This window comes from Ailuropoda melanoleuca, chromosome 2, assembly GCF_002007445.2.
Source record: "Ailuropoda melanoleuca isolate Jingjing chromosome 2, ASM200744v2, whole genome shotgun sequence".
NCBI lineage: Eukaryota > Metazoa > Chordata > Mammalia > Carnivora > Ursidae > Ailuropoda > Ailuropoda melanoleuca.
In genome coordinates this window covers 69,146,718-69,167,897 of record NC_048219.1, presented here as the reverse complement: position 1 = coordinate 69,167,897, position 21,180 = coordinate 69,146,718, and the positions used below count along the sequence as shown (strand labels likewise).

Genomic DNA, 21,180 nt, shown 5'->3' with positions numbered 1-21,180 from the left:
ATGTGAGTAAATACTAATAATACCAAATATTTATTTTGCATTTACGATGTCACAAGGCACTAAATTGGGCACTTTACATATATTATTTCCTTTTATTCCACTTATAATCCTATAAGAACAGTGTTATAGGCAGAGGGTAAGTGTCTTATACATGATTACATAGTTAATATGTGGCAACTGAAATTGAACACAGGAAGCTGGGCTTGAAGATCCATGCTTTTAATCACTATGTGGCGTCTTCAGTGCTTGCCACATATAACTGACTTAGAACTCCTTCATAGACAGGTGTATGTATTATCTAAGATAGGAGACTGGGAGAATAGGGAAATTTTAACTGCCAAAAAGCAAATCTAGAAAGACACCACAAAGTAAGAAAAAGAAATCCCCACCTATGAAAATGTGTTACCAGTTACTCTATTCTTTCTAAGACCTGGTCTCAAACCACATGGCATCAATTTGTTCAATGGGCAGCAAGTAAACCCCGTGGGTAGCCACTGGTTGAAAAAGCAACTGGAAGGAAAAGTCACTGAAAAAATAAGAAAGAGCAGCTACCACTTCTACAGCCTATGTGTCAGAGGTTTTATGTATACTTTTTCTTTCACTCTAACTACATTATGGGTTAGATAAAATACCACTCTATAGACGAGGCAACCGAGTTCTTGCTTGACTTAAAAGCCACGGCTTCTTCCATTATATCACGTTGTTTCTCAATAAAAACAAGAGAGAATGGCAATATGGAGAATAAGAAAGTTGGGAAATCTCTTTAGGAAGAAAAACTATGCTGAATGTACGTTCTGATATCGTGTAAGAAAAACCTTTAGAGGGATTACACTGCTCCCTTTTCTTCAGCTACTCTTCTGCCCAAAACTAGAAATTCAACAAAAATTAACTCACATGTAAAAATAAAATATGAAATGTTTAGTCAAAGAAAATCATTAACATGGGGGGAAAAATCACATATTTATGATATTCATTTATTTTGTCTCTATATGATATATATTATGTATTTCCTCAACTGAAGGTGATTTTGATCTCCAGGGGTCATATGACAATGTCTGAATACATTTTTGATGGTCAAAACTTGGATGGGGGGAGCTACATCCAAAAGGCAGAGATCAGGGATGGTGCAAAACACCCTGTAAGACACAGGTCAGCCCCTCACAACAAATAATCATCTGGCCCAAACTGTCAGTAGTGCTGAGGCTGAGAAAAGTGGGTTTTATAATAAAGACCCATGGATCTAAAGAAGCGATCTGTAAGCTTTCTGTAAAGAACCAGACAGCAGATATCTTTTTATAGCTTTGTAGGCTATACAGTCTCTGTCACAAGTATTCAACTCAACAAAAACAGCCAGAGACTATATGTAAATGAATGGCCGTGGCTGTGTCCCAAATAAAACATTATTTATGAAAAACACGCTACCAACAGGATGTATAGGACTTGCCCTAGCCATAGTCTGCCAGCTCTCGCACTGAAGGAAAAGATGTGAACTCCTTAAAGTGATATCTCTAAACCTCTTGCAACAAATCAAATCCAGTTTTCTTCTAGCAATTACTAAGGGCCAAATCTTTGTAGGCACAAAAAAATGTGTTACAAAGAATGAAGACTGTAACAAATGTCTACAAAAAGCTTTATGATATGCTAGATCTCACTGCTGATGATTCACTTTGCCAAGCTACCTTACATTCCAACAATCTGTTCTCTTCACCGTTTTAAATATTCCCATGCTTTCCAATATTCACACTTTTATACAGGACATCCTCTCCATTTAGAATGTTTGCTCCCCTTATCTTCTCTCTCTAGCCAACCCCCAAACCTTCCAAATTGCTCCTCTGTCACCAAACTTTCCTGTCCAAAGCAATCAATTCCTCTTTTAGGGCCAACAGGAAGTGATTACAGCACTCAACAGTCACATAGGGTTTGTGAGTTTTCTTTTATCACAGACCGCGCTACTTGGCTCTAGTATTTTTCAGTTCTTCGTGTGTTTAATATATATTTCCTTTCATTTATACTTCAGATTCTTATGGACAGGCACTATATACACTATACCTTGCATTTAATATATCTTTATCTTGATTAGTGCCTCATAGAATGCCTTCATTTAGTAACTATTCACTAGATGTTCATAATTACCTGATAATACTGCTTCCAAAGTGACTTAATATAACAAAACAATTATGCAATTTAGCTAAGGTTACCTTTACAACCCCCAAAAGGAGTACAGTTAAATTAACATAAGCAAACATTCCTGTTTGATTTTTTAACAAAATGTTAACATAGAGACAAATATAACAATACAAATGTAAAGATTTTTGATCTGTGAGGATCCTTTCAGCACTGGACTTCAGAGCTGAATAGGAAAAGATGTAACATTTTCTAAGAAATTTTATAGGTCTTAAAATTTATGGAACTCTAAAAACTTTTAGAGGAAACAGTCCTTAAAACAGTAAATGCCTCAGGACTATCTCTGTAGCCATTTACATATAAGAGATGTTGGAGAATTTGAGGGTCTGGTTACATAACACAGACTGCATCTAAGCGGCCGGGACCATCAAACACTGGCCTGGTTTTTCCAGAACCATAGCTCAAAAAAGTTAAGCCACTTCTCAGCATTATAGATCCTCAAACCTATTGTTATTAATTCCCTTTATCTAACATGTTAGTCAATCAATTATCACTGACTGAATACCCACTATGAACCAAACACATAGCTTCTCAAAGTGTTAGACTTCAGTCCTTAAGAAACATTTGGCAGTCTAAAATCCTTTGTAGTTAATGTAAAGCCCCTTGTTGGTGGAGACTGCACCATCCTCCCCTGGGCAGGCCCTCCACATTCAAACACAGCTTTTGTTCTTTCACTGTGTTCCAGGAGAACACAGAGTTCTGTAAATTCTATGAGTTTAAAACTCAAAGACAACTGAAATCACATGAAATTTTAAAAAAAGAATTCTTTAACTTCACATTGGTCTTGAAAACTAAGGCTAGTGGTGCCTGGGTGGCTTAGTAGGGTGGGCGTGCCTTCAGTTCAGGTCATGATCCTGGGGTCCTGGGATGAAGCCCCTGTGTCTGGCTCCGTGCTCCGTGGGGAGTCTGCTTCTCCCTCTGCCCCTCCCCTGCCGTGCTCTCTGTCTCTCTCTCTCCCCCTTAAATAAATAAATAGATAGATAAATAAATAAAATCTTTTTAAAAAAAGAAAGCTAAGGCTAATAAATCCCTAACATCATAATCCCATTTATTATAATTAATACATCTTAACATTGGTTATCTGTTAAATGAATTAATTCAAAGAAAATCTTTGAAATATATGATGCTGGTATGCCTGGGTGGCTCAGTCAGTTAAGTGTCTGCCTTCAACTGGGGGTCATGATCCCAGGGTCCTGGGATAGAGTCCCGCATCACATGGGGCTCCTTGTTCAGCAGGGAGCCTGCTTCTCCCTTTGCCTGCCACTCCTCCTGCTTATGCGCTCTCTCTGACAAATAAATAAAAATCTTTAAAAAAAAAAAAAAAAGAAAGTAATTTAAAATGTAAAACTTTACAATTTTTGAGAGCTATGTATGGAGAGATACTGACTTAAAATACAAATAAACTAATTACAACTTTATCCTCATTCTTCCTTTTTAAATAAATGTTAAGAGCTATGACTCTCTAGTTTATAATCCCTTTCAAAGCACATAAAACAGAAATAAAATGTTTAAAGTAAACTGACTTTTAGAAAGAGGGGTAAAGTGCTATGCTTTCGTGTGCCTTCGTGTACCTTGAAATCCCCCTGCCCCACGCCCCCAACACCAACACAGGGGTGGGGGAGTACAGGAGTTCAAAACAAAGAAGACTGCCTCAGTCAACAACAAAAATTTGAAAGCAAAAAGCCTCAAAGTGAGCAAAACTGTTTTAAACCCACACTGAATTAATATATTGGTTCTTAACTAGTGATACATACTAGATATATGAGAATCACTTCTAAAAAATACACATCTGAGCCTCACCCTTGAAGATTCTGACTTCAGCAGGACAGCTTATAAGGTCCAGATATTCTGAAAAAATATCTAATTTTTTAATAGTCACTTCTAGTAAGAAAAAAAAATTACTGATGAATAGCACATTTTAACTGCTGAAAATGTTCATCTCTGGTTGGCTAATTTGTTCTAACGGGGAAGGTAAAGTTTACTCTGAAGCCAAGATCTCTTATCAACCTGTTGATGCTTGACTGGAGGGGTAGGTGGGATTGCAGGGAACTTTTGTGTCCTTACACATTTCTATATTGCCTTATGTTTTACAACAAGCATACACTGCATCTCTAATTATTAAGAAAGCAGTACATATTATATAGAGAGAAGAATTATATATACATGTGCTCCACACACAATTTTCCTTAGTGATATTTCAAAGATTCTTGCTATTCTTATGCCTGTAGGCCAAAGCACCTGAAAGAACCTGGAATATAACAAATGTCAGCATTTAGATACAATCTAATCACTACAGCTCAATCTTTGTTTTGCCTAGGTCTGTCCCACCCCATCCCCACAAAGAACTCCCCACCACATAAGAGAAAAATGGAGAACACAAAAACTGCAAATATTTAAAAACATGTATACATCACAGATAAGAAAAGAACTAGAAAAATAAAATTCTGAGCTTACTATTCATTAATATGTAAATTTTTTTCTGAGGATGCTTGACTTTAAAAATATTAATGAAGTAAAATTGGGAACAGATAAAGAATAAGAACTATGATAATATTACAAACTCTCCCTAGTAACCACAACTCATTTCACCATTTACAAATTCAGAAATAGGGGCGCCTGGGTGGCACAGCGGTTAAGCGTCTGCCTTCGGCTCAGGGCGTGATCCCGGCGTTCCGGGATAGAGCCCCACATCAGGCTCCTCCGCTGGAAGCCTGCTTCTTCCTCTCCCACTCCCCCTGCTTGTGTTCCCTCTCTCGCTGGCTGTCTCTCTCTCTGTCAAATGAATAAAATCTTTAAAAAAATAAAAAATAAAAATTCAGAAATAAGGGCAAATATGGGAATTAAGAATAACTGTTTTAACAACCATGGGGAAGAAAGTCTCGCTATACATCAGATAACTGGCAATGTTATAGATATTATTACAAAAAATACAATCATGCTGGCGAAAAAAAAAAACATTAAGTCCTCCCAAATTAGCAACTTTCATTTTCCTGATCAGAACTCAATTCAGCATTTTAAAAAGTAAAAAAGGAAAAGACAAATCAAAAGCACCACCCATTTTTTAACTAACAAAAAATTAAAAATATACTAAGCACAAAGTTAGCTACAAAAAATGAACTAAAAAACAAGCCTTTATGTCTAAATAACTGGATCTTTCCTGTTCTTAAAGAAGACAGTCTTCTTTTGTCCAATTAGGAAAAAAATAATCAAAGTTAGACAAAAACCTGACATAGCTAAAGAATATAAAACAGAAGCAAATTAAAAGAATTGCTATACACACTTTAAATCCTGCTAACAAATTATGGAAACATCACAAAAGGCTTGCAAACAATTTACCCAAAACATTTTAATCTCTCTACTTAGCTACCGTTTGGACTGCCAATAACCTTCAACTACCTGAACCACGGGTCCAAACCTCTTACTCCCAGCATTCCCCTAGGCCCAGCACTGGAACAAAGCAAGCCTAGTTTCAAATAGCAACTCCAATTTACTATCATAGTAGTTGCAAGTAAGTTGCTTAGTTTTTCTAAACCTTAATTTTCTCATCTGTAGCATCAGGCTAAAACCCACCCCTGAGGGGACTTCACTGATTAAAAGTGATAATGCATTTCAAGCGCTTAGGATTGTGCCTGGACCCACGGTAATATAAATATAAATGAACTGTTTACTGACACAAAGCTTTAAGTACTTTAAACCACAGGACTGATGATCCACCAAGCAGATTTATATGGTAAACGGGCAGCAGAGTATAAAAAAGCACACTGGAACATCAGAGAAGCGAATATAGAAGTGTGAGACCACACAGTTATCACAGGACCTCAGTAGCCCATGACATCAGGTTATTACAATATAATGAAGTTACAAATGTCATAATGAACTTGCATCACCTGATGAAGTTCCAAATCAGAGTATAACATGGATTATGAAGGCAGGAAATGTGTAAATGAATTCTTGAAGGACTCCCATCAGAAATTATTAATTAAAAAAAGATCAGATATTTTAAAAGTCCACATTTCAATTATTTTGAAAATCTATTAATGTACAATTGATAACCTATTACAAGTAAATCCTTTTTCTTTTTTTTAAAGATTTTATTTATTTATTTGACAGAGAGAGCACAAGCAAGGGGAGCCAGAGAGGGAAAACAGGCTCCCCGCTGAGCAGGGAGACTGATGCGGGGCTCAGTGCCAGGACCCTGAGATCATGACCTAAGCCAAAGGCAGATGCTTAACCGACTGAGCCACCCAGGTGCCCCCCCCCCAGTAAATCCTTCTTAAAAAGTAAAGGATTTCAATGAAAACATACTCAAATCAGCGTTCTTACAATTACATGGCAGGGAACTATTCTAACTTGCAACGCATGGTTTATTTATAGAAGAAACTGTGTTTATTTGAGATTTTCTTTTCTTCTGAATTGTGTTTTAACAGTACTCATGAATATGTCCTATATATTCAAAACAACTATTAAACACCCATATTTTATGTAGATCCAGTAATGATTACGTAGCCATATAATATGGAGATAGACGGAATGTAAATTTTCTTTCTTAGAACATAAATCTACTTACATGATCATCCAATTTATTTATAAACAAACTTTTTGTAAAAACCTTTTTTATATAATAATGAGCAATCTCAAAAAATATAAGGAAGCATATCACTCTAAAATTCTACTAGATTTGGTAAGCTGTACATTTATCCTAATTATACCTTTCAAGGTTATTACAGACTTCTGCAGTAACTACTCCTTCCTTTATTCCATTCCCCTGATCTATATCAAAAGAAGAAAACTAGCTATCACCTGAATTGTTTGGACTGGCAGAGACATCTTTTCTAAGGTTCCAAACCTGGGGATATTTGCAAAATCAGTTAAGGGCTATGAAAAGAACAATCTTCTTAGATGGTTACCTCTAGAGCCTTACCCTAACCTAAGAAAAACTAGCATTTGGAAAATACAGCCGCATCAGTCAATCTCAAAATAATAATGCTGAGTGATTCATGTCATAGATAACATCTTTCCTAAGCCTGTCAGTTTAAGAATCCCATCGACCCTACCCAGAGTGGGAACTGAGCCCCTGCTTACCATGGTCAGTATTCACCAGAAGAACCACACCCAGCCAAACCCTCCCCAAAAAGTAAGGGGGAAGTAAAGGCTGGAAAAGACAACTAACCCAGTAAAATGTAGTACTGAAGAGCTGACAATATTGGTGTAAGAATTAACCACAGGAAGGGAAAAGGGGCACCTTTTACCCCCCGAAACTGAACAAAAAGAGACTTAAGTCCATAATGAATAAGTTAAAAGATTACTTACCACCAAGGTGGGTGCTGTCAATAATCCCCAAGCAAAAAACTCCAAAAAGATGACGATAACCGCATGGTAGACACTAGGAGAACCTATTCCTTGAGGCTAATAAAAACAGATTTTTAAAAAGTTAACAGTGCGTTCCAGAATTACTAACAATTATGGCAATAGTAAGTTATTTATTTACTGAGATCATACATGTACTGGCACTATGTGAAACATCTGAACACTTGCTGTCCCTGTCCTCAAGGTAAATACATCACATAAGCACAGCGTGCAAAGGTAACACACAGAGTCCAGGGTAGGGATGGGAACAACAGACTTCCGGGAGAAAGATTAAAAGGATGAAAAGGAGTCAGACAGTCAAACGTGGGGAGTGGGAAGGCGAGTAAAACAGGTCAAGGCCACAGCCTATACAATGGCTGTAAGGCTTGAGGGCAGGAGGCATGACAGGACTCCTACAGCTCAGTACAACTAGAACATGGGCTGCACACCGGGAGTTCAAGAGATGAGCCCGAGGTGCGCAGGGACTAACTTCCATGCTCAGGAGTCTACAGTTCATTCTGAAGGCAATGGGGAGCCACTAAAGGATGTTAAGACTCTCATGATCAGATAAAAATTTTAAGAAAGAACATTCTGGCAAAGGTGTAGCAGATGGATGAAAAGGGGGCAGAACTGAGGAAAGTTAACAGGAGGCTACAGCACTAACCCCAAATCATAAATGAAGCCTGTAGCAAGAATCTAACAGATAGTAACATGGCTCAAAAGCAGAACAGTCCCCGGAGTAATACATTAGAGATCTGGAATTTGATATACAGAAGAAAGAAAAATACAAAATGAAGTTTATACTGCTGCTGGCAATGTCTTAAGAATTACTTCAGTTGTTGAATTTCATATTCTAAGGGCAATATTAAATTGATGGAAAAGCAAATGACCTATAACATTAACTCAGTCTCCACTAAGAGGTTTCTAAAATAAAAACTCAAGTTTAATCAATACATATTACAATGTCATACATAAGTTGTAAAGTATATTCAATAATCTTATGTGGAAACAAGGATTTGGATTTCTCTATATACTAAAAATGATGCCACATCATTTTTAATATTGTCATAATGCATCATAATTATTTTAAAAACACAGGTAACTCTCTTCCAAACCTTCAGAATTTAGGTATCTGAAAACCCCTTTGGTAAAACTTGCAGTTTAGGAATTTGAGACAACAGAGGTGGGGCACACAAGAGGTGAAGGACCCTGGCTGGGAATAAATCTGTTCAAGATCTCATTCATTCAACATTTACAGAGCACCTACTATGTATCAGAGGTGTGGGATTACAAAAACCATTAAAACACACTCCCTGACCTCAAAGAATTCACAGTCCGGAGAGGAAAAAACCTCATTATACATCATCTGCTTACGTGCAAATGCAATAAAAGGGATACACAGAAGTAAGGAAGCAAGGAAAGAGCATTACAAGAGAAGGAGGTAGTGTGGACAATCTCACCAGAGAAAACCATAATGAAACAGAGAAGCGCTAGGACAGTTGAAGGCTGATGGAGAATAAAGTAATAATCATGGAGGAAAGAAAGGAAGGCAGAAGAAATAAGACTCTAAACTTTGTTAAGGAGTTTCTCATCATTACTCTTGAGACACAATGAACCCCGAAGGGTTTCAAGCAAGAGGACGGTGCGATCGGACCTGCATTTTTCATTACACCATGATGATTTCCTGAAGTTGGAAACAGAGGAGCAAACTGCATGTAAAAGGCTATTTCAATCAGTTCCAACAAGAGATGATGAGGGCATGAAACAGGGGAGTAGCAAGGACACTGCAGGAGAGGGAATGCACGTTAATTACAGAGGATGTGAAAGTGGCAGCACCTGATCAATCTGGGATGGAGAGCGAAGAATAACTTCCGAGTTTTTAGCTTAGTTGTCTACTAGTGGAAGCTGGGAGTGTCGCAGCTCTTTCTCCCCCAAGAGGCTCAGATTTACTTCAGGTCCTATCTAAGACACTGCCCCTTGTACTTGAAACATTTCTCTTGTCTTCTGAGGAATGACTAAAACAATTAGTCAGCATGATGACGTCTGAAACCACCCGAGTGGGTGAGATTATAGGGAGACGAACAAAAGCGAAAAGAGAAGTGGTTTAAGACCAGACTCTAAGAAACACCAACATTTAGCGGGCAGAGGAAAACGAACCATGAAGAAATTAAAGAAGGAACCAATCAGAGAAAGATCAGGACACTTAAGAGAACCCAGTGTTACAGATGACAAAGGATCAGCTTTAGGAAGGAAGATGTGATGTCCAGTACCAAACAGAGCAAGTACAGTTGATTTAAGATAAGGTCAGAACACAGTCTTAGGATTTAGTAAGGTCCAAACTGGTTTTGTTTACCACTGCATATACCCAGCACTCAGTGAAATGCCTAGAACGTCTCAGCCTTTAACATGCTAATTTACATTAAGAATTTCCAAGAAGATACAATATGCACTGTATTCCAAACTTGATAGAATCCTTCTTTCATATAACAGTATCTCATGGCCATTTGAGTTCCTTGTAAAACTATTTGGGAAATGCTGATAAAAAGATGATATTTACATAACAATGTGTATAAAAATACACACAGAGCAAAAAAACGGGAAGGAAATGATGTTAAAAGTAGCTGTTTCACGGGGCGCCTGGGTGGCACAGCGGTTAAGCGTCTGCCTTTGGCTCAGGGCGTGATCCCGGCGTTCTGGGATCGAGCCCCATCAGGCTCCTCCGCTGGGAGCCTGCTTCTTTCCTCTCCCACTCCCCCTGCTTGTGTTCCCTCTCTAGCTGGCTGTGTCTGTCTCTGTCGAATAAATAAATAAAATCTTTAAAAAAAAAAAAAAGTAGCTGTTTCAGGGAAGAGCACTCCATCAGGTGAGGAGAATGTCAGCACAGGCTTTGAACAGGGAGGTAGGCAGTATTATCTGAGACCTGGAAGTTCAGTGGGAAAGATGTTGGGATTGTCAGATGTGTATATGTGTGTGGGAGATAGGATGTCAGTGGAGGGTAATGATGGCCAAGAGTATCTGAGGTAAAGGGAACAGCATATGCGAAGGCCAGAAGACAGAAAACATCACAGCTTCTTTCAGTAGCTGATGTCTAAGGAGAGCGGTAAAAGAGGCTGTGAGGTGAGAAGAGGGGAAACTGAAAACGTAACTTGAAAAAGGCCTCTTAAGTCACATGCAAACCTTTAACTTGCAGGCAGCAGGGTAACTAAAATATTTCAAGCCAGAGAGTTAACAACACAGTATAGGACTGTCCTTTTAGAACAATAACATTCACTGCAGTGTGGCAAAGACTTTGAAAGGGAGGGAGGAAGACCAGAAGGCAGGCTATTGAAGAAACAACAGGGGACAGGTAATAGCAACTGGAGTAAGATAGTGGTAGTAGGGATGGAGAGAGTGAATGGATACAAAAAACACTTAAGAGGTTGAGACAAAAGGACCCCATGACTGACTAGAGTAGCAGAGGACAATAAGGGAAGATCAAAGATGAAAAGATAAGACTTCTGTGGTTTAGTCAGCCAGACTGTGAGGAAAGGGGAAAGAATAAAAGATTAATTCATTATTTCAAGATTTTATGAGAGAGAGCACAAGCAGGGGGAGTGGGAGAGGGAGAAGCAGGCTCCCCAATGAGCAGGGTACCCAATGTAGGGCTTGATCCCAGGACCCTGGGATGACCTAGGCCAAAGGCAGACGCTTGACTGACTGAGCCACCCAGGTGCCCCAAGATTAATTCATTTTAGGCACACTAGTTTGAAAAAAACATGTACAACTGAATTTGAAGACAACAAACTGAGGAAGATATGGAAGAAATAAAGCTTAATATCTAGGTAAAGCATTCATAAAAACCAATACAAAAGCACTAAGACACCATAAAAATATAACCAATAAAAATAATTTTAAAATCAGCTAATAACAGGGGGGCCTGGGTGGCTCAAGCATCTGCCTTAGACTCAGGTCATGATCCTGGAACAGAGCCCCGCTTCAGGCGCTCTGCTCAGTGGGGAGCCTGCTTCTCCCACTGCCTGCCGCTCCCCCTGCTGGTGCTCACTATCCCTCTCTAAAAAAGAAAAAGTAATAAATAAATAAATAAATAAATAAATAAATAAATAAATAAACAAATCTTAAAAAAAAAAAAAGAGCTAATAACATTCTATCCTATGGAAGTAACTGAATATTCAGAAAAAGCCCTACCATTAAGATGTTCATGGCAGCATCATTTACAGTAGGAAATATGGCAATCTAAATATTCAACCTTTAAATCCGACAGAATATGCAGCCAAAAATTGTTTATGGATCATCTTTAATGATATGTGAAAATGCTTACAGCAATGTTAAGTTTAAAAGAATAAAAGCAGGATTAAAATTGTATGTGTAGAGTAATTTCAACTACGAAAAACAAAGCAAAAACTCACCTCAATCTTAATTAGGTAGCAATTTTAAGAGACATAAAATTATTACGTTGTTCTCAATTTTCTAAATCTTTTCTAATAAGTATGCTTATACTTTAAATACGAGGAAAATGTTTTGCTTATTAAAGAAAAACTGTAAAAACTAGAATGGAAAAAGATAGGTAGTTAGATATACTGTCCATTCTGAGCTATTCTCTCATTATTTCCCAAAACCGGGAGGAAAAGGGGTGTGTGTGTGTGCACATGTACTTTTTTTCTTAGGATTTATGAGCGAGTGAGAGAGTGCTTGCGTGAGCACACGCACACACCACACACACACATGCACACGCACAAAGTGGGGGAAGGGGCAGAGAGAGAATCCCCAAGGTGACTCCCCACTGAGCGGGGCGGCCCAAGGGAAACCTGACTTGGGGCTCCATCCCACAACCCATGAGATCACAACCTGAGCCCGAAACCAAGAGCTGGATGCTCAACTGACTGAACCATCCAGGCGCCCCTATATACATATTTTTAAAGCAAGGGATGGGGGAAGAGATAGGGATATTTGCTCATCCTGAAGTACTGGTAATCTTGAGAAGTGTATTATATCTATATTCATCTCTTTTGTTTTGAATAAATTCAAAAGTAATACAAGATCTTGGGGGCACCTGGGTGGCTCAGTCAGTTAAGTGACTGACTCTTAATGTCAGCTCAGGTCTTGAATTCAAGTTCTGCACTGGGCTCCACGCTGGGAGTGGAGACTCCTTAGGAAAAAGAAAAAAAAAAAAAGAGGTAATACAAGATCTTAATAAAATCGACAAATTTTTAAAATATTTTACTGATTTAAAATTACAAATACTTCTAGGTAGGACTTTTGACACAAAGGCTAGTGATTTTAATGAAATATCTATCCCCGAGCAAAATCCCAAACAAGTAGGTAAAGAATACCAGGGTCATGGCCTGGGCAGAAAGACCAAGGGAAGGTTCACAGACAAGCAGGTGCAGATATATGACCAGTGAGTAGTTTACAGCATCAAGAACAGAGAATTCAGATCATAATGAGATTCTACCAACAGATGATATCTGAGGATGCTCAAGAGAATTCAAAGAGGTACAAAGTGGAAAATTTTGAAGATAAATCTGAACATAAACTACCACATACCCAACCCCAAATGCCAAGATATGCCACGTACAACCATAATAATTACTACACCAAAAGTCCTCCATTCAGCTGAGTAACCTCTCTCTCACAAAGATATGGTTTCATGGCAGTCACCTGTAACTTCAACCTCAGAAGTCAGGGACAATCTCCTTTAACCCCACCTCTACTCTCCAATCTAATTCCCATTTTCCAAATCATATTTTCCATTGGTAACAGAATATGGTTTCATCATCCAGGTTTTCGGCCAAGCCTTTTAAAATCTACTTACTTATTCCTCTAGCCTATAACACAAGGTAACCTGCACAAATTTATATTTTGCTATGTAAAGTACTTGTTTCATTTTATTTAGCCTAATTTACCTTTTTTAAGCTCATGCTGAGACAGGCCCAGTACTCTTTAAGTCTTTGATCTGGAGCACCTGGTACATGCATAGCACAAAGATGCTTAATGAATGTTTGCAGAACATAAATGAATTACTCTTTAGGTCCCTTCTATCACTAGAGGTATTCAGTATAATTACTGTATTTGAACACTGTTAAAAAGGCAGTATTATTTATTAATTAAACTTGCAACGTCTATTAATATCCTCCTCTATGATTTAACATCCCACTGTTGGCTACTGTATTATCTAGCACACAGATGTAGGGTACACATACATTAGACTAATATCATAACAATAGAGTATTACTGAAAACTTTCAACGGTTTACATTCAAAATCGTATTTACTCTTCCTAACAACCTTTCCAATTGGACATTGTTATCTCCATTTTAGTCTAATGCAACAAATAATATACGAAATGGAATCTATCCAGGCAACTTCAGAGCCCAAGTCTGGAGTTATGCTGGTTGCAGTGGTTAGGATACACTGAATACGTTGCCACAGACTGTTACTCTTTTAAGTGTAGGGATCCAGTTTTTTCCATTTTAGTATTCAGTGTGTAGCCAAATGCCTGGTATAGAAAGGGTATTTTGTGACCATGGACTGATTGATAGCCCTAATCATGCAGACACTAAGCTGCTAGGGAAATTAAATTAGTCACCTTAACTCCCTCAGCAGTAAGAGATGAACTTAGGTCTCTTATCTAAATCCTTGTCTAGCTCCCAAATTTTGAGTCTACGATTGCCTAATCGATATGGGTTTATGAATCCAGCAGTTATCATGCAGAATGTTGACTTTAATAACTTATGCTCTATACTTACTGGTGGGAACCAGGGGCTTATGTAGATTGTTGGCCAGGAGACAGAAGTAATTCTACCTATAACCGGGCATTATAACCCCATTTATGAAACAGAATTTATCATGTGAGTAAACAAGGAGAATAAACTAAACTGAGGCTCATTCTTCAAAGCAACTGGCCTAGACTATTAAAAATTGTCAATCATAAAAAAAACAAAAAAAAGTTATTCTAGACTGAAGAGGCATGGCAACTAAATGTAATGACTAAATTCTATATCCAAAAAAAAAAAAAAAGGCAACTATAAGGGAGGTTATTGGGACAATTAGAGATATGTGACTATAGCCAATATATTATCTAATAGTATTGTGTTAATGTTAAATTTTCTGAATGTGGTGATAATATTGTGGTTATGTGGGAGAATATCCTTTATCTTAGGTGATACATTCTCAATAAACGTTTTAGGGGTAGAGTGTCTTGATGTCTACAACCAACTCTCAAACGGTTCAGAAAAAAATATGAGTATATATAGAGAAAGGAAAAACAAATGTGGCAAAACGTTAATTTGTGACTGTGAATCTATGGGATGGGCAAATGAATACTCATTATACTATTTTTGCAACTTTTCTGTAGTTTTGAAGATTCTCAAAATAAAAGTTGGGAAAAATAAAAAACATGGTAAGAACTAAAATAAGGTATAAGGGGGAATAATTTTGAACTTAGAATTTAATACTGACAAGTTATTAATCAAAAATGAGGGTAAAATACAGCTTCAGAAAGAAACACTGAATTTTCTCTGAACAATATATAACTAAGCTAAAATAAGATAATGTAAAAGTCTTACACACAAAAAAAGACACAGATGTTTAGTTACAGGCATCTAAGAATTGTAGTTTTTCATAGAAGAACATTAAAAAAATAGTGTAACTACAAAGCTGCCCTCATGGGATCCTGACACACTATGGCCTAACTAAAGGAAATGTAAAACTTTGCTGCCAGTATCTGGTATCATGTTTCCTTTCTCACAAAGTCAAGTGGTGCTTTTCTTATTTTCTCTGACTTTAATCAAGCAAGGCAAGATATATTAACTTTGTACAGCAAAAAGAAAATAAAACCAATCCTCAATTTCCTGGAAGTATGAATCACCATAAACATGTTGTAACACTATTATACTAATTAAGCCATTTTGGTTTAATTTGCAGTGAGACTTTAGATTTTACTTATATGCTATGGATCAGTTTTAAAGACAGATATTTAATATCTGTATTATCACAGAAGTCAAGAGATATTGGTTAGATTAGTCCTAAATAGATATTAAACACACTTCTTAAACACATTCAACAAAAATACGATGAGATCAAGTTTTCCTCTTAAAAAACAAAACAAAACAAAACTAGAGCTTAAGACTGTATTACCTTGTGGTAAGTTTTTTTTTTTTTTTAAGATGCATTTTTAAGTAATCTCTACACCCAACGTGGGGCTCAAACTTACAACCCCAAGATCAAGAACGGCACGCTCCACTGAATGAGCCAGCCAGGATCGCCACTCTGTGGTATATTTTGAAAAGATTAAGCAACATGACTATTATATCCCCCTCCATTCTTAGGAGGAAAAGATGTAACCGTTAAATCAAGTTAAGCCATCATTACATTAAGTGCTTACCCCCATGAACATCTCCAATGGGTTACATGGTTCAAATGGCTACCAACTGAACCAACAATGTAAAATAAAATCAAAAATAAAAAACCATCATCAAAACAAACATCAAACTGTCATCAACATCTAGGATGGAGTCTAAACTTGGTGTGATCTCTCATTAGTCAATTTATATAGCTAAATGAAATATGACCTACTGCCCCTTATTTTATAAAAAGGCTCCCTAAGAAGGGGAAGTATTTCATGTGGTAGAATTTATAATTGTTTTCACATATTACTGATCAAGTAGACCCATTATTTAGAATAAGCTACTACATCTGGCCCTCAAAGAGGCAAAACCATTTCAGGGATCTTGATACACCCTGGCTGCCACTGTCAAATGTTACTTTGACATTTCTAAGTCAAAATAATGCTAAAAGACAACTTGAGCTTTTAAATAATAGAAAAGCTTAAATCATAAATACCTGTCAGAATGCTACCTGGAAAAAGCTGTTCTTTATTGCTTAAACTTCAAACTTTGGTAGCGATAAATGAGTTACAGTTCAACTATCAGTGAATTTCTGCAGCTGCTGTATGACTACTGGGAAGCAGTTCTTCAAACTGTATTAGGATGAACTGGATATATAAGCTAAAAAAACTGCTTACTAATTTATCCCCAAACATACTAACTAAAGCAAATGCTGAACCATATCATGGAGGTAAGGAGGTAAGTCATTCACGGTACTGTGTGACACAAGTTTACCGAAAATAGTATATACATCCTGATGCTTCTAGGCATGGGCTAGTGACTTCAAAGAACGCTGGCTTTTTTGAAGGCACCGTGGCCCTCCTTATGGCTTATATGCTAACAACTAGAGGCTAACTATCTATTTAGCAGCTCTCTGGGGTCTAAGAGTTACCCTATAACTGCCTCAGCCGTCTTCGTAGGTGAAGGATGCAAAGGATCCGGGCTTGGATTCAGACTTTTGAGATGGTTGCTGACTCCTATTTACGTACTTCAACTCAGAGATACGAGGAACAAAAATCTGACGCTCTGCTTCTCAGGTATATTTCATTTTGCAAATACCAATTTTACTTTTTTCAGGTACTTAAAGCAATTCACACCTGCTGTGCTTTCTATCAAATCTTTAAAGTCATTTTACCAATTTATTTGTGAAAAAATTGGACATTTTTCACTTTGTCAGCGATGAAGTCCCACAACTGTATTAACAAAACGAAACAATAAAAATCATGTAAAAGATAAGTAAACTTCAAAAAAATCATTTAAAAGTTCTATTTTTGACAAAATAAATAAATACCTCATCTATGTAACACTTTGGCTCTTAGCCTCTAACAGGAATGTTCATAGACAATCTGGTAATAAATATATGGTAAGAATTTAACAACAAAACTAGAAGTATTCTAAAATGTTAGAATACACTTTTAATTCAACCATCTTAAATGGTCTGGACCGAACGAAGATACATCAAAATGCCATACTCATTAAAGTTTGTAACCAAAAACTGTATTTCCACATATCAACGCTTCAGAAAGCAAATTCACCAATGTTACAATTACTTTCATCAGTAAAATGGTATACACTAAATGAGTAAATATGTACCTACTGAATCTAATCTGTGGAACTCTTCTCTAGTTATGTTGTTTTTTTTTTTTTTCCCAAATAGAACAACTATTCTTAAACTTTTGGGAGGTATGGACTCTTTTGGGAATATCTCTCGAAAAATGGACAAAGAAAATTCTGCAAACAACTTCAAGGTGTACAGATCCAAGTTAAAAACTCCTGATACAACATCACACACCTTCATGTAATTTCCCTTAAGTGTGTACTATCAAATGGACAACTTATTAGCCTCACCTTGGTTTCACAGCATATTCAATTACAATTTCAAGAAAAGAAAAAAACATTTGGTAACTTAAGATTAACCTAGTTCATTTAGAAGGGTTCACTTCTCCAATTGTCAAAAACGGTAACAAATCTGTTCTAAGTTTTTGACAAGTCATTAACAACTCTATTAGTTTTGGTTATAAATATGAAAATTGGCTACTAAGGCTTACAAAGATGTCATTAGCAGAAAGATGAAGCAAAATAATTTTATTAACATTGCTGAACACTAGAAGAAAACAGAAGGGGTCAGGTCAGTATCACTGGCCAAGGACCCAAAATACTGTTCAGAGTCTGTGAAGTATGACAATATAGCCCTAGAAACCTGACTGAATGAATCTACCCACCAGCAGAACTTACACACACACACACACACCACCAAATGGCAATTTTATTGCCTTCCTTAAAAAATGTTTGTAAGGGTAGTCTTACCAATTACAAGTAGAGAGGCAGAAAAGCAAGTGCCATTTTAAAATTTCTACAACTAAAATATACTTTTTTTTGTTTACAGCTAGAGTAGGTTAAAATACAAACATGGTAAAAAATTACCCTGACACTTCTAGAAATATAAATACCCCGTGTGTGTGTGTGTGTGTGTGTGTGTGTGTGTATAAAATCAATTAAGGAATGAACACAATTACAACAAAAAATTTAGGAATGTGCTGGCACACACTTCTTTTAAAGAACTTTAAATGTGTTTTTATCACTTTGAATTCCTATTAGGCCCTATAAGATTCAAAGATGCATAAACAAAGTTTCTATTCTAAAGAGGTGTCCAGTGCTTTCAGACTGGAAAGTGCAATATAAGTGTATAAAGATGATAAATAATAATACCACACGCCCACAGTTCTCAAGAAAAGCTTTCATTTATTCTATGTGCCCTCTTAAAAACTTACTGATGGTGTAAAAATTGCATTTTGCTTCCAAAAACAAGCTATGAATTCACTACAACTTTAACAAATTAGATAAAAAGTAAAAATCTCTTCCAAATCTCACAGGATTTGGAATGAAAGCATCTGATATAAAGTGAATCAAACGAAACTCCAAAGAGGTAACAAAACTGAACTTTACCTCAAGAAAAGGAAGGTGTGTTTCTTGATCAGAACTCCATTCTTAATCTTTTGCAAAGAATACTGATCTTAAAAATCATTTGCTTTTATAAAATACAATCCTTCGTTGCTTCTATTGCGTAGAGTTTATATAGAATCGAAAATATCAAGCTCCTATGGTTAACAAAGACAACCAGTATTCTTTCATGCTATTTCTCTCCCCACGTAGTTCTAACTAACTTCATCAAAAGGGCCTGACTATTCATAATTGATTTAATCAAACTAATGTTCTAATTAATCAAGTACAACAAAAAGATCTAAGAACTTGGAAGTTTTTTTCTTTACCACATGTCAAAGCTCTGATATCTAATTAATTTTACAATTAGCTAAAAGTATATTCTGAAATTGCTGCATATGTCCCAAGCTTTCTAAATTTTAGCATATGGATTGGGCCCCTATTCTGAAATGTCAAAAAAAAAAAAAAGTTGTCATTTATTTCAAATGGATTCGGCAAATCCTCAGTAGTGGTCTAATTACTGTACATATTTAGCATCATGCTAGCAGTTGATCCGGGCTCCAAATATATATATATATATATATATATATATATTAGAATAAATATAAATATGGAATAAGGTATCATTTCTGCACACTTCTCAGCAAAGTGAAACATGTTTTACCTTTGCATTCTATTTCAGAACGTGATATCAAAGAATGCAACAAAGACTGGTGAGTGTAGCAACGGAGAAATTTCGGCATAAAAAAGTATAGGCGAGTTAAATTTTCAATTAAAAATCCTACGTCCCCTGCCGGTTAACTACAGAACACTGCATAAAGTTTGTGATGACAACTGTTTCTAAAAAGCACAATTTTTTCTTGCCCTCTCTCTTCCTTTCAAAGTGTCTTCTGATCCTTAGGCCATGATAACTCTATTTAGCATCTTTTGTTTTAAATAAGCAAGGTGAGTTTAACCACCCAAAGAACAGAGTGGTTACTGTTCTTTGGAAACCAGCAGATTTAAGTCTAGGCCCCTGGCGTCCTCCGTCACGCTTCTGACTCCGGGAAGTGAAGAGGAAAGCCCACCGTCTGACAGTGTTTACCGCACTGGAAGGAGCTAAGAGCACCGACCCAGAACGAGGTGGAAGAAAGCGAAGGCACCAAGGGGCCCCAGCGGGGTCCACGCGCCAGATGCCACCCGGTGAGCAGCATATGGGAAGCCAGGGATTGCTCCCAGCACCTTCGAAAGGGCCGCGAGCGCGACGCGGGGCCCGGCAGCGAAGGCGAGGCTGCGGAGGCGAGGGACGCGGCGGTACCAGCATCGCCCGGGCTACGCGAGGGGCCAGCCGGCGGAGAGCCGGGCGTCATTTCCAGCCCGCCGCGGAGGCGCACGTGGGGAACGAGGCCGCAGGCCCTCCAGGGGCCGCCGGAGGATAGGGCGGCAGGTGCGGGAGAGGCAAGCGGCTTCCCCAAGAGGATGGGCCCCGGAGGCCGCAGGCCGGGACGAGAGAGGAAAGCCCCGGAGTAGAAACAAGAGAGCCCAGGAGGCTGAGACATAGGCAGCACCGACGGGGTGGGGGAGGGCGGGGGCACTCAGGGAGGGTGGTGGCGGCGGCGTTGGGGGCAGAGATCGGATTGGGGGGCCCCGAGGGACGCTCCCCGGCGCGGTACCCCAGCTCACCGTGCCTCCGTCCTTAATGATGATCTTCTTGGCCAGCATGATACTGCGGTTCGCGGCCCGTTTCTTCTTCTTCCCCTGGGTCATTTTACCATCCTCGATTCCTGGCGCTGCTGCAGCCACTCCCGGGGCGGCCGGCCCCAGCGGCGAGTGCCGTCCCGCCACTACTGCCGGGCCGAGCCGCTCGGGGCGCCCGCCGCCATCTTGAGGGCCCCGCCTGCCTCCGGCGGCGCGTCACATCGTGCGATCCGCGGAGGAGCCCGCCCCGCCCACGTGACGCCGCCCCGCCCTCTCGGTTGCTCTGCCTTCGCCGCGCCGGGAGGGAAGTCCAGAGGGAAGCCGCTAGGTTTGCGGCTGGTGCGACGCTGTGTTTTCCCCGCTCCTCAGCTCGCTCACTCCTCACAACAGCCCTGGGAGGTAGGGACCCTTATAGTCCTTCCTTCACTGATGAAATGTAAGTTTCTAAAAGTTACCTGCTCGTGGAGATACGGCTGATAAATGGTTGCACTGGAAATACGACTAAGGCGTCCTCAACTATTATCCCTATCTCCAACTGTGACAAAGGGAACAGTTGAAATCGTTTAACAGAAATAGTGGGTAAGGATAAACTGATTTTTCAGAAACAATATTTTGTCTTCGTGCACCCCCTACTCCCCCTAAGCGCCCCC

The 21,180-nt window shown here is 38.5% G+C and overlaps 1 protein-coding gene across 2 annotated transcripts in view; it reads right to left on the bottom strand.

The window, feature by feature from the left end:
* MFSD14A (major facilitator superfamily domain containing 14A) overlaps window positions 1-20,753 on the bottom strand; it is a 39,656-nt gene extending 18,903 nt beyond the window's left edge. Inside the window, exons 1-3 of one of the 2 annotated variants that reach the window (XM_034653970.1) lie at window positions 20,516-20,660; window positions 13,434-13,492; window positions 7,495-7,590 (exon numbers count right to left, since the gene is read on the bottom strand). In XM_034653970.1, coding sequence (XP_034509861.1) covers window positions 7,495-7,590; window positions 13,434-13,448 — 111 coding nt within the window. In that variant the 5' untranslated portion in view covers window positions 13,449-13,492; window positions 20,516-20,660. Of the gene's footprint in view, window positions 1-7,494; window positions 7,591-13,433; window positions 13,493-20,515 lie in introns of both variants that reach the window. The other variant, XM_002920771.4, reaches the window with a different exon arrangement.
* Between the last annotated feature and the right edge of the window lie 427 nt (window positions 20,754-21,180).